This window comes from Acomys russatus, chromosome 2 (genome assembly GCF_903995435.1).
Source record: "Acomys russatus chromosome 2, mAcoRus1.1, whole genome shotgun sequence".
In the NCBI taxonomy this organism is placed as follows: domain Eukaryota; kingdom Metazoa; phylum Chordata; class Mammalia; order Rodentia; family Muridae; genus Acomys; species Acomys russatus.
In genome coordinates, this window is record NC_067138.1 from 33053993 (window position 1) to 33068501 (window position 14509).

A 14509-nucleotide genomic window follows, 5' to 3' on the forward strand; every position below is an offset into this window, starting at 1 on the left:
CTCCACTTACTCTTCCTTGACCCCTCTCATTAGCCACCACTGTGCATGTTAAGCTGCACATCTAAATATGCATCTCTCTAACACATTCCAAATGGCTTCCATATCAGTGTGATAATGAATTATCCCTTTTTTTTCACCCTGGCTTTTATTAAGCTTACTGTTTTCCAATTTTGTGAACCAAAACAATAAAAATTGCTTATTGTCTTGTCTATTTTTAAATATTTGTAAATATGAGTATATTTTGTAGGCCTATGAGATATTTCTGTGATTGAGGGCTCTTGCTGCCAAGCCTGGAAACCTGAGTTTGACCCCACAGACCCATGTGCTGAAAGGAGAGAACTATCTTCTGGAACTTGTCTCTGGTCCTCTCCATGCACTCTGTGAGATGTACACACACACACACACAACAACACATACACATAAATAGATAATACATACATAGATAATCTTTGAAGGGCTTTTGTACCATTGGGTGGTGGTTTTATGTGTGTCTTTAGCCAGAACAGATATGAAAAAGTACATATTTTATGAATATACATGTGTGTGTAGATGAGCAGATGTGTACACACTATAATGTTTTCTGTGGCATAATTTTACAAATTTGCATTTTTCATTCTAGTACCGCCTGACTCTTTTCTCTAGAGTGCCAATATTTCTGAGCATGAAAATGATGTTAGTTAGCGCTGTTAGTTTCTGGGTATTGACTGTATACAGCCCAAGAATAGAATAAATATTAAAATACAGAGTGAAACCATATCAAGCTGTATATCATGGGAAACAAATTACCTTTCTATCTTACCTCCTGATCACAGCTAAAAGGATTGAAGGTGCTAAAGTGGATATGTTTTCTTGTTTTGCTTTGCTTTTGGAGAGAGAGTCTCATCCAACCCAGGCTGGCTCCAGGCTTACTATGTAGCTGAGGAATGCCTGGGAACGCTTCATTCTCCAGCCTCAATGTTGGGATTACAAGTGTGTGCTACCATGCCTAACTGTAATTGTGACTGGTTGATTGATTGATTTTCTAGGACAGGATCTCTCTCTATAGCCTTGGATATTCCTTTTTTAAAATTACATCATCATCATCATCATTATTATTATTATTTTGTTGTTTTTTGAGACAGGGTTTCTCTGTGTAGCCTTCACTATGTATACCAGACTGGCCTTGAAATAACAGAGATCTGCCTGCCTCTGCTTCCCTGAGTGCTGGATCACAGGCGTGCGCCACAGCACCAGGCATAGCATTGGCTATCCTTGAACTCAGAAAAATCCACCTGCCTCTGTCTCCCAGAGGATTAAAGGCATGTGTCACCATGCCCAGCACTGGTTAGTTGGTTGGTTGTTTGGTTTTGTTTTGTTTAAGCATGTGGTTTTTCTGTATAGTCTAGATGTCCTCAGACTAGAACGACCCCCCTCCCCCACTTTAGCTTCCCAAGTCCTGAGATTACTACACAGAGTAGTAAAACCTGCTCTAGAATCTAGATTATCTAGAGTATAGATGGTAATGATTTAAGAGACAGACATCTTCCAGAGAACCTCTTACATACCTTATTTGTGTTCCATGGTTAGAAGCTGTGTTTATCACATATCCCAAAACAAACATTTTGTGTTTTAATAGTGTGAAGTATTTCACTTAGTTCCTTTAAACAAATTGTTTTCTGTTCTATATAGGTGTAGAGTTTGGTGCTCGAATGATAACGATTGATGGGAAACAGATAAAACTCCAGATCTGGGATACAGTAAGTATTTATAAAAATGCCTTGTATGCTTGTTTTGTTCAATGTTAAATATGTTAGACACCAAATTTCTATAGCCCTGAAATGAAGTGGACTAGATAACATTTTTCTTACTATTTAGTGATTTCAATAGTAGATGTGCCTGCAGGAACTGAGTATTGGTAGAGAAGTCCAGGTGAATCCTTAGGCTTTGTGGTCTGAATAGAAACACCCCAGGAACCATACGTGTGGATATTTAAATGTATCTGTGTGAGTTTGCATGAGAATCTGTATACCACACACATGCAGAGGGGCCCGTAGAGGCCAGAAGAGGGCATTGGATGCCCTTGACTAGAGTTACAGGTGGCTGTGAACAGTCATGTGGATGCTGGGAACCAAACCCAGGATCATCTGTAAGAACAGCAACTGTTGTCATCCATGGAACCATCTCTTTTCAGCCCCTAGAAACTGTAGTTTTAAGAAAAAGAAACATGAAGTCTAAATTAAAAAAGAAGTAAATGTGATACAAAATAAAAATGCTACCATTATGTAGTTATTGATCCTGAAAGCTTATTAATTTAAGTTTGATTCAGTCCTAATCACTGGAAGCCTCCTAACATAATATCCTGTTTTCATCACTGTCCCCATTTAATGAGCAAATATTACATATAATCTATATAGTTTTAAATGTCATTTTCTAATAAGAACCCAGAATAAGAAAATGATTTGAAACTGCAAACACTACTCTAATTACTGCCCAGCTTTGTGAGCCCTCTTGTACTTATACTCAGCAACCTATTTTTTCCTTTTTGAAAAATTGTTGATGAGTATTTTTTAGATGCATAAAAGTGAAGTTACAGTGGGTGCCATAAGGCAGCAAACCCCTTATGTACTGAAAAGGACCCACGAAGAACTTTAGCTTTTATGCATTATCAGTATAAATAGTATCATATTAAAAACTAAAGTTGGGAAACTTACTAGATACTTGGGGTTTTTTTTTTTTTTTTTTTTTGCTTTCATTTGTGGTATTGGGGGATCTAACACAAGGCTTCATGCATATTTGGCAAGTGTCCTAGCACTGAGCTGTATCCTCAGTCTCTAATTCATTTAACAATAAAATTGTTATTTATGAGGATAAATAATGTAGAGCTTGCAAAAATTAATTCTGCTTTTCCAATGCAAAAATAATCAACTATGGTTTTGAAATGAGAAGATTGACACAATGTTAAGGTTTTGAACATCTTCCTACTGTCTGCCTAGTACAAGATACTGGAGTCCCTAGCCTCCTTCTATATCAAGTCCTAAGTGTGTTTAGTTCAAGTATACCAAGCCAGTCCAATTTCATGCAAGTAGACAGTTGAGAATCATGAGTTGGCATGAACCTTATGAAATACAAGGGATGTAATCATTATATACCCTTGGTCTCTTTCCTCTACTCACTTAATTTTTCTCACTTGACAATGTAGAAGGTAATAAAAAAAAAGTACCTAGTCTTACAGGCGGGCATGGTGGCACATGCCTTTAATCTCAGCACTTGGGAAACAGAGGCAGGCAGATTGCTATGAGTGCAAGGCCAGCCAGGTCTACAAAGCAAGTCTAGGACAGCCAAGGCTACACAGAGAACCCATGTCTTGGGGGGGGTGGGGGGGGGGGGAGAAGAAAGAAACTACCTAGTCTCAGACTGCATTGCTGAGACCAAGCAAGTCACTGAGGATGTTTGCAGGGTATAGATTTCCTGTAATTTCCCATGTGTGCCACAGTTGTCCATCAGATGATAAATAGTCTATCTGCTCTGTCTGGGAGTTCTCCATTGAACTGCATTCTTATGCCTTCTGACTTCCCCTAAATGGAAAGCTGACTTTTTTTTTTATATATAGGGTTTCTCTGTGTGGTCCAGGCTGTCCTAGAACAGGTTCTGTAGACCAGGCTGGCCTCTGCTTCCTGAATGCTAGGATTAAAAGTGTGAGCCACCACTGCCCAGCACTTTCATATTTCTTAAGGGTTTCTGCCATCGGCCTAAAGCATCTTAACGCTGCCTGTGTTGGTATGCGTGTGGGGGTACTTGGGGGTGCAAGAGGTTGTCGAAGTTAGATGTTTTCTTTGATCATGGTCCACCTTGGTGTGTCAGAGTCTGGAGCTTATAAGTTGTACTAGGCTGGGCAGTGAGTTTCAGGGATCTATTATTCACTCCCCCTCTACCTACAGAGTACAGGGTGTATATTCTTTCTACACGAGGACTGGGTATCTGAGCCTACTTGTATGGTAGGCACTGCACTGAGTTGGGTCTCTGGCCCAACTTAGATTTAGATTTTCTTGGGCAGCATAACTTCAAATCAGAACTGCATGGAAAGCCTGAACACAGTGGCACATTCCTGTAATCCTATCACTTGGGAAGGTGGAAGCAGCAAGGTCAGGAACTGAAGATCATCTTCAGCTGTATATGAATTAGAGGCCAGTGTGGACTACGTTAGATTTTGTCTCAGAGAAACAAACAGGAAAAAGAAAAGCTACATGGAAGGGCTTAAATGTACATATCTCATAGATCAGGCACTTGCCTAGCACCTGTAAGAATCTGGGCTCCACCCCTAGCATTTTAAAAGAAGGAAGGTAGGAAGGGAAAAACATTATAATGAAAAAAATATATATATATAATTATGCAAAGTCTTTTTTTATTAGAGATGTGAAAGTATGTGCTGCATTAAAAACATTACATAAAGTAGGTTGCTTTCTTATCTGATAGCCGTACATAACACACCTCATCCAGCATTCAGCAGAGTGTAGTGTGAACAGACTACTTGCTGTGTTCCTAAGCATGCCTTCATGACTTAAGGAAGAAAGGAAAATAGAAGAAACCCTGTTTCCACTTCCTCCAGCAAGACAGAGGGCTAATCTCCACCCTCTCTTCTTACAAGGGAGTTGACACATTTGTAGTCTTGTACCCAGGAACCTAAGGGCAAGGAGATCAAGAGTTCAGGGCCAGTCTGGGCTTCAAAGTGAGACTCACTCAAAAAGTGGGCAAGGGCTAGCTAGAGGCACTTGCTGCCAAGCCATCTCACCTAAATTTAATCCCTGTAACCACATGGTGGAGGGAAAGAACCTACTCTTGCAAATTGCTCTCAGACATCTGCATATGCACCATTGCACATCCACTCCCACACATATAACACACTATAGTAATTGTAATAATAATTTAAGCCTATATATTGTCTCTTGAGGTTTTGCCTTACAGATAATCTTAGTATCTCAGTGTCTTTGTGTGTCCCCACATCCCATGCCTAGTCTTTGATTATGCTGAGTACTTTGTGCATGCTAGGAAGTTCTTTACCACTCAGCTATATCCTCTCATTTTCATTTTTTTATTATTACTTTGAATTTTTTCCTTTCTTTTGTACTTGAATTCTAAAATTTTTCAGTGAATATCAGAAATAAAATTGGACCCACATTTAGTTGTTGAGTTGTTGGTTTGGGTGTTTTTTGCGGGGGTGGGCTTTGTTTGTTTTGTTTTCTTGAGACAGGGTTTGTCTGTGTAGCCTTGGCTGTTCTGGGCTTGCTTTGTAGACTATACTGGCTTCCAACTCACAGCGATCTGCCTGCCTCTGCCTCCCAAGTGCTGGTATTAAAGATGTGGACCACCAAGCCTGTCTTGGTCCCACATTTAGTTTACCTGAATGAAAAAGGACTTCTTATCATAACTGTTTTTGCAGTATAACTGTTTATTTGGATATCTTGTTACATTTTAATAAATAAGAGTCCTGTCTTTATCAAGAAAAATTTCAAAACTATTAGAGTACTCTGTGAAAAAATAATGAAAAGTTTGCATTGTTTTGTCAGTCTTAAAAAGTTAATATCCTACTCTGCAGGTGGTTACACCTATAATCGTAGCATGCAGGAAGCTGAGACAGGAGGATCAGGAGTTCAAGGCCAGCCTGGGCTATGGGAGACTGAAAAGCAAAAGAAATTGTCTTTTCCTCACACCCCATGTTCAAACACACCATGTGTTAGAATGTGGTTATTCAGTATATGCACATTTCTATTCCTTCCAAATTGTTTGTTTGTTTGTGTTTCTTTTGACAGGGGGCAGGGTTGGTTTTTCGAGGCACAGTTTTCTGTATAGCCTTGACTGTCCTGGACTTAATTTGTAGACCAGGCTGGCTTCTGCCTCCAGGCATTTGCCACTGTCCCTGGCTTCCTCCCACATTATTAAAATAACTTTTCTTATAAAATTTTCATATCTACCTTATTTCCTTTTTAGTTTCTTTTTAAATTTTGTTTTTGTTTTTTATTCTTGTTTACATAGCTAGTTTCATTGTTAAATGGCTGACAATCCTCTAATTGTCAGAGGATATTACAGTAATACTGTAATACTGACTTTCACAAATCTAAAATTTTGAATGAATGTCTCTTTGAGAACAATCAAGATAACACATTAAGGTGCCTTCTATACATACACTTAGATTAGCCTTGCTGGGCCTGAAGAAGAAAGTGCGTTTGAGCATTCTGTTCATTTCATTTAGTCAGTGGTATTAGGACAAAACCACATGGAAATGCTCTTAGATATGTGAGGAGAAAAGAATAAGTGTGGAGTGTGGTAGACAAGCCCCTGAGCTTTGTGAAAACTTGCAGGGTTTGAACTGATCCTTTAAAGAAATAGAAAGTGGGTAGCTAGGGGGACGGGAAAGAATGGATTTTTAAGAAGGAATTAACAAAAGAAACAACATCAGGGATATTTAGAATATTGGTGATAACAGTAAGAAGAAATTGGCTTTGTGAGTGTGTGTGTGTGTGCGTGTGTGTGTGTGTGTTTTGGTTTTGGTTTGTTTATTGTTGTTGTGTTTGAGACACAGTCTTATATAGTCCAGGCGAACCTAGAGCTCGCTTTATGTCCCAGGCTAGCCTAAACTCACAACCATCCTCTTACCTCAGCATTCCAGGTGTTGGGAGAGTAGGCATGAGTTGCTATGGCTGCCTTATTTTCTAGTTTGTTGTTGTTTTGATTTGGTTTTAACCTCAAATTATGTGAAAGGGAACTAGCTGTTTGTGAAGGTTGGTTTTGTTTGTTTTTCCATGCAGTAGTTTCTGTGCTCTCTCATTCAGCATAAGACTTTGCAAGTATTAGGACTGGCTTCTAGGAGAGGGCTTGTTAGCTTAGATCTGGGAGATGTTGTCAAGAAGTGTATCCACTTACGATATTGGACATACTAAGTTTGGAACAAAGCAGAACATGATAGAAAGACTTTGTATTTACATCAGAAATTCAGGACTAAGAACACAGAAAGCTAAATATTTTTCAAGTTAATATTTTTAAGTACAAAAATTATTTCTATAGTCATAGCCTTTCTTAGCAGAATGTTAATACTATGAGATAGAAAAATTATTGAACTTGACTTACTCCCTGGTGCCTGTTTCATGAGATAGAAAGATGACTTTTACATCCGGCTCCCTCTTGACAACCATTATATATCAAATACAGAGAAAATTGATTGTGCAAAGAAAAATTATATAAATTCTATTGAGAACTTTTTCTGTTTTTCATAATAAAGTGATTGCTCAAAGAATTGCATCTTGTGCTGTTGAAAGCCCACTGCAGTTTATGGTATAACTGATAAAATCTGCATCCTTGGCCTTCTGACAACCTTTCCACCAGCAGATGGTGGGCGTAAAGATGTCATTCATCATTTATTTACAATGGGTTTTATTTATTCTAGTGTCAACAGCTGCCCCAGGGAGTGGGTTATTGAATTCAAATGTGAAGCTCTGGGTTATTTGCTTCCTTTCAAATTTGTCTTCAGAGCTTAGTTGCTAGGAGTCCATTCTGTGCTCTAATAGTGATTCATGTGTTGTGAAGCCATTCAGTAAATTGGGTTGTCAGGGATTGCCAAAAAGGGTTAGGGAGTCTTGTTTGGGTGTGGGAGGGTAGGGGAATGGCTGCCTGTGCATCCTGGTGATGGGAGAGTTATTATATGACTTTTTCCTAAGTCTGGTGAAGTTTCCCCCTCTGTTTATGACTGCCTTTCCCTTGCGCTCATTGGAGGTGTGATATGAAAATGTAAGAAGGATATCATTTTAAAGGAGACTCCTTTTGTTTCTTCACAGGCAGGGCAGGAGTCCTTTCGCTCTATCACAAGGTCATATTACCGAGGTGCAGCGGGGGCTTTACTAGTGTATGATATTACAAGGTGAGTGTGTGTTAGCTTTTCAGCTCAGTTCAAGGAGACCGTTTCTAAGCAAGTATGGTTGCCAATAAGAACTCTGTGTTGCCCTTACGCTCTAGCTACTCACCCTTAAAACTCTATCTTGAATCAAATTTAAAGTTATTCTTAATCTGCAGCTGTCCTTTCTGTGTAAGCACCCTGGATTGATCCATTTGGTAGCATCATATAGTCATTGGCGTTTTCTAAGCTGTGCTGATCGTTGTGTCACTCAAACTGACCTGTCGTCAGTGAGCTCTAAGCCCGGACACCGTGCTTTAATTATGGGTCTCATAGTGTGAGTGGCTGTCGTAACATGGCTACTGTTGGAGAGTGTAGACTGCTCATTGTGTACTACAGAAAGAAACAGTGAAAACTATAACCATGTATCATTTATTCTTAGGAGAGACACGTTCAACCACTTGACAACCTGGTTAGAAGATGCCCGCCAGCATTCCAATTCCAACATGGTCATCATGCTTATTGGGAATAAAAGGTAAAAGAACTACCTTAGAGCTTAACTGTATTAGTACTGAGCACTGTGCTTACTATTTGTGATTACTTTCCTTGTAAATTTGTCTGCATGAAAGCTACTGGCTTCTTAAGTTTAAAGTTTATTTAAATCCTAAGATATTTCTTTAGATCTTACCATTATTCTTATCATTTTGCTAGTTAATTTATTTTGTGTCTAGGTGTGTTGCCTGCATGTATTTACATGTACTATGTGTGTGCCCCAAGGAGGTCAGGAGAGGGCATCAGACCCCTGGAACTTGAATCCAAGTCCTTGGAAAGAGCAGACAATTTCTCTTAGCCTCTGAGCCATCTCTACAGTTCCAAAAATTTACTACTGTTGTTATTATTATTACTTAAAATAGGATTTGTTCAAAGGTATACATTTTCTAAACAGCCCAAGGAAGCTTTGTCTGCTTTCCCTTAATCCCAGTACTCAAGTAAGGCAGATCTCAACCTGGTCTACACCGTAAGTTTCAGGCTGGCCAGGACTTACGTAGTGAGACCGTACCTCAAAAACTAAACAAAACAAAACACAATCTACTGATTTGTTGGGAGGATAAGTAGCTATTAAGTATCCAAACTGATGTGGGATGGTGGCACATAAGCAGTAATCTGAGAGGCTGAAGTAGGAAAATCATGATTACATAACATGACCCTGTTTTTAAAAACATGAAAAGTCTATGTGTTCACTTTTATATTAACAGAATTCAGGAAAATCATTGTCTCTTTAATGACATAATGTTCATCATATCTATTAATACAATAAGAGGTTAGATGTATTATCGGCTAAAGCACTGATAGTATTGTTCAGTAAATAGACAAGTCTTTCACTTGCTTGGTTAGAGTTACTCTAAGATATTTTAAATTATTTGAAGGTATTGTGAAAAGTGTTGTTTCCCTGATTTCCTTCTCAGTACATTTAGCATTTCTATTTAGGAGGACTACTAATTTTTTATTTATTTGTTTATTTATTTTTTAGTTAATTTTGTATCCAGCCACTTTGATGAAAGGGTTTATCAGCTGTATCAGTTTCCTCGTGGGTATTTTAGGGTCACTTATGTATACTATCATATCATCTACCAATAAACATACTTTGACTTCTTCCTTTCCAATTTTTATCCCCTTGACCACCTTCAGTTATTCTGGCTAGGACTTCAAGCAATATATTGAATAGGTGTGGAAAGAGTGGAGAGCCTGATTTTAGTGGAATTGCTGTGAGCTTTCCATTTAATTTGATGTTGGCTATTGACTTGCTGTAAACTAGCTGTATCATGTTTAGATATGTCCCTTATATCTCTAACCACTCAAGGACTTTTATGTTGACTCTGTTTCTTAGTAATTAAACTTTATTATACAACCCAACTAGCTTAATCTTTCCCACACTTTTATTATGAAGAGCTGTTGGATTTTGTCAAAGGCTTTTCCTGCATCTAACAAGATGATCACACGTTTTGCCTTTATGGTTGTTTGTATAGCAGATTACATTTATCAGTTTATGGATTATGAGCCATCCTTGCAGTTCTGGATGAAGCCTACTTGGTCATAGTATATGATCTTTTTCATGTGTTCTTGGATTTGGTTTGCAAGTATTTTATTGAAAGTTTTTGCATCTATGTTCATGTGGGTAATGGGTCTGTAATTGTATTTGTTAATGTCTTTATGCATTTGGAGTATCAGAGTAATTATGGCATCATAAAACCAATTTGGCAGTGTTCCTCTATTTCTACTTTGTAATCACTTGAGGAGTATTGACATTAATTCTTCCTTGAAACTCTGGTAGAATTCAATTCTAAAACCATCTATCTGGCCCTGGGCATTTTTGGTTGGGAGACTTTCAGTGACCTTTTCTATTTTACTAGTGGTTACAGGTCTCTTTAAATTGCTTGTCTGATCTTGATTTAACTTTGGTGAGTACTATATGTTAAGAGAATTATCCATTTATTTCATATTTTTCAATTTGGTAGAGTATGGGTTTTTAAAAATATGTTATTCTGGATATACTTGATATCTGTTATTATGTCTCTCTTTTCATTTCTGTGTTAATTTGGATATTCTTTTAGTTAATTTAGATAAGGGTTTCTCAATTTTAATGATTTTTCTCAAAGAACCAACTCTTTGTCTTGTTGATCCTTTGTACTATTTTTACTTATTGTTTCTATGTTATTGATTTCATGCCATTTACTTCTTTAGGGTGTGATTTTTCTTCTAACATTTTCAGGTATGCTGTTAAGTTACTAGTAAGAGATCTTCAGTTTTTTATGTAGGTACTTAATGCTATGAACTTGCCTCTTAGAACCACCATCATTGTGTCCCGTAAGTTTAGGTATGCTGTGTTTTCATTAAGTTCTAAAAAATTTTAATTTCTTTCTTAGTTTCTGTTTTGACCCATTTTTATTCAGTAACTAGTTGTTCTGTTTCCGTGAGTTTGTAAATCTTCTGTTGTTGGAATCCAGCTTTCATCTGTGGTGGTCAGATAGGATGCAGGGTCTTATTTTAGCTTTCTTGAGACTTGCTTTATATCTGAGTATGTGGTCACTTTTGGAGAAAGTTCCATGAGGTGTTAAGAAGAAGATATATTCTTTCATGTTTGGGTGAAACGTTCTATACATTTCTGTTCACTCCATTTGGTTTATAACATCATGTAGCTCCAGTATTTCTCTGTTTATTTTGTCTGGGTAACATGTCTACTGGTGCTAGTGGGATATTGAAGTCTCCCACTGTCAGTGGGAGAGTCAATGTGTGGTCTAAGCTGAAGCAATGTTTCTTCTACAAACTTGGGTGCCCCATATGTTTGTGCATAGGTGTTAAGAATAGCAGTTCTCTCATGGAGGAGTATTCCTTTGAGTATGTAGTGTCCTTCCCTATATCTTCTGATTAGTTTTAGTTGAAGTCTATTTGGTCAGATACTAAAGTGGCTACACCAACCTGCTTCTTAGGTCCATTTGCCTAAAATATCTTTTTCCATCCTCTTACCCTGAGGTGATGTCTGTCCCTGATGTCAAGGTGTAGCAGCTCTAGGATGCAGCAGATGGATGGCTCCTGTTTTTATATCCATTCTCTTACTCTGCATCTTTTTATTGGGAAATTGATACCATTGATTTTGGGAGATACTAATGAGCAGTGTTTGTTAATTCCTGTTATTTTGTTGTTGAGGGGTGTGTGTGTGTGTGTGTGTGTTTTGATTTGCTGGTCTGGGATTATTTATTGCTTGTGCTTTCATGAATATGGTTAACTTCTTTAGGTTGACATTTTTCTCCTAACACTTCTTTAGGGCTGGATTCATAGATAGATATTGCTTAAATTTGGTTTTATTGTGGAATGTCTCAATTTATCCATCTATTGTGATTGAAAGTTTTGCTGGGTATAGGAATCTATTAGAACATCTGTCCTTCTGGCTTTTACAGTCTCCGTTGAGAAGTCAAGTTTAATTCTAATAGGTTTGCCTTGATAGTCTCCTTAGTCTTTTTTCCTTGCAGCTTTTTATGTTCTTTCTGTGTTCTGAACATTCAGTATTTTGATTATTATAACATTTAGTATTTTGATTATAATGTGCTATGGTGATTTGAATAGGAATGCCCCCCCCCAGACACCTCTGTTTGAATAGTTGGTCCATAAAAAGTGGCATTGTTATGAGATCTGGTCTTGCTGGAGTAGGTATGGCCTTGTTGGAGGAAGTGTTTCACTGTGGGGACAGGCTTTGGGTTCTCAGATGCCTAAGCCCAGGTTCGGTGGCACACAGTTCTCTTCCTGCTACTTGGGATCAAGATTCAGCACTCTCAGCTCCTTCTCCAACACCGTGTCTTCCCACATGCTGCCATGCTTCTTGCCATGATGATAATGGGATGTTTTTCTTTATGAAACTTGCCTTAATCATAGTGTTTCTTCACAGCAATGGAAACCCTAACTAAGACATGTGCTGAGGGCACTTTCTTTTCTGGTCCAATCTATTTGGTGTTCTCTTATGGTTTTTGTACCTTTATAAGCATCTCCTTCTCTAAGTTGAGGAAATTTTTCTCTGATTTTTTTGAAAATATTTTCTGCACCTTTGAGCCACGCTTATTTCATTTTCTCTATTCCTATTATTTTCAGGGTGGTTTTTTTTTTTTATTATTATCCCAGATATCCTGCATGTTTTGTGGCAGCTCTTTTTTAGATTTCACATTTTCTGTGATCAAGGTATTAATTTCTTCCCTGTCTTCTGTGTCTGAGATTCTCTCCTCCATCTCTTGTATTCTGTTGGTGAGGTTGTCTCTGAGGTTCCTGTTCTACTTCCTAAATTTCTCATTTCCAGATTTCCCTCAGGATGGGTTTTCTTTGTTGAGTCTATCTCTACTTTTATTTCTTGAACAGTTATATTTACTTCCTTCCACTGTTGCTTGTTGCTTGTTTGTGTTTTCATAGATTTCTTTAAGGGATGCATTCATTTTATCTTTAAGGACCTCTGTCATATTCATAAAGACTGTTTTCAGTTTTGCGTTTGTTCTGTTTATGCTTCAGCTATGTTGCAGTACTCAGGATCTGCTGTGGTAGGGTTGTGGACTCTATTGGAAACATAATGTTGTTGATTGTATTCTCATGCTGGGATCTAGGCTCCTGGGTTTGGAAAAATTGTAATTCTAGGTGCTAATATATGGTCTGGTTTTTGGATGTTTTGTTCCTTGGTTTCTGTTGCGCTCTCTGGTTCTTAGAGAGTGGCAGATGTGTGTTGCTTGGTAGGGAATTCTTCTGGAATCTTGATAGGTGTGGCCACTGTAGGTTCCAAGTAAAATGTGTTTGTAGGTGTTGGGAGCTGACATTTAACAATGGGGGGCGGCTGGTGCTGGGCTGAGGGGATCCATAGGATGGAGGAAAGCAAGGTGCTTCACCAGAATTTGCTTAGTTGAGAATGAGAGCAGAGGGTGAGGAGAAGGCATATTGGGTTTTCTGCTATGGAGCTGGGATTAGATTTTGAGGAGTGGAGAGACAGGTGAAGATCTGCTAGCCTACACACTTGCCTTGCTGGAGTGGCCTTCCGGTTCTAGGCAGTGCCTTCTGGAGTTGGGGCTGACATAAAGCAATGAGGGAGGGAGGGAAGACCTGTGTAAACCACTGGGGAAGGGGCTAGAGATTGAGGAGAGGCTGAAGCAGGCCTCTGCTACTGAGGGCGACAGTGACTGGGGGATTAGAGTTGGATGAGGTCAGGGAGAGGTCAGGCTCTGCAGTTAGCCTTTCTGCTTCCCTGGTTGGACTAGCCTTTGGGTTCCCAGGAAGTGCCTCCTGGGGGTGGGGGTGGGATAAAGTGAGTAGGAGGAGGGAAGTTAATAGGGGAAGAGCAGTGTGTGGGTAGAGGGAGGATGGCCTCAGCAGTTGGTCTGCTACAGCTTCCGGGATAAGACTGGATGGTTGGATTTGGAGGGAGAAGGGGAAAGTGAAGGCATTTAGCCTACCTACTTTCCTGCTGGAGTGGCCTGCCAGTAACAGTGTCTTTAAATGGTAAAAATAGAATTCATTTGTTCTTCGGGGTTCTAAAATATATACTGTGAGCAGATAATATGTTTAGAAAGGTAAGAGAAGAACTCATTTGATAACAAGAATGTTTAAGCAGTTTGTTTCATTAATTAGTGAAGGAACCAGTTAGATATATGGACAGTCTAGAATAGAACTCAGAGCGCCACTCATTCAGATAAGGAATGCCAAATGAATTTACAGACTGATGAATACTAAGGGATATTCACACTTTCTGCATTGCTATTATAGCAACTACTGTGTTAGTATTCATTCCACAAATAAACCTCTACAGTCTTTGAAAAGTTGTGACATGTGCTAGCAGTAGTGGGAGATTGTTACTCTGAATTGAGTATAGTAGGGGGAATCATATCTTATCAAACTAAAATGACGGGTGAGACTGTGGCAGCCCAGCAATGCTAGGATTACAGGTGTGCGCCACCATGCCTCGCTACAAAAGCTATTTTTCAAGAAAATAGGTAAAAATAGACAGGGATCACACAATCAGAATCAGAAGACTTCTACTTAAAAAAAAAAAAAAAAAGTAGGTCTTAAGACTGTGTTATCCTGAGCAGCTCACACCTTTTATCCCAGCACTGGGGAGGTAGAGGC

At 38.7% G+C, this 14509-nt stretch overlaps 1 protein-coding gene across 1 annotated transcript in view; it reads left to right on the forward strand.

Moving 5' to 3' along the window:
* Positions 1–14509, forward strand: part of Rab2a (RAB2A, member RAS oncogene family) — a 68348-nt gene that overhangs the window by 27254 nt on the left and 26585 nt on the right. Inside the window, exons 3-5 of the mRNA XM_051160016.1 lie at positions 1669–1736; positions 7806–7888; positions 8304–8396. Coding sequence (XP_051015973.1) covers positions 1669–1736; positions 7806–7888; positions 8304–8396 — 244 coding nt within the window. The remainder of the gene's footprint in view (positions 1–1668; positions 1737–7805; positions 7889–8303; positions 8397–14509) is intronic.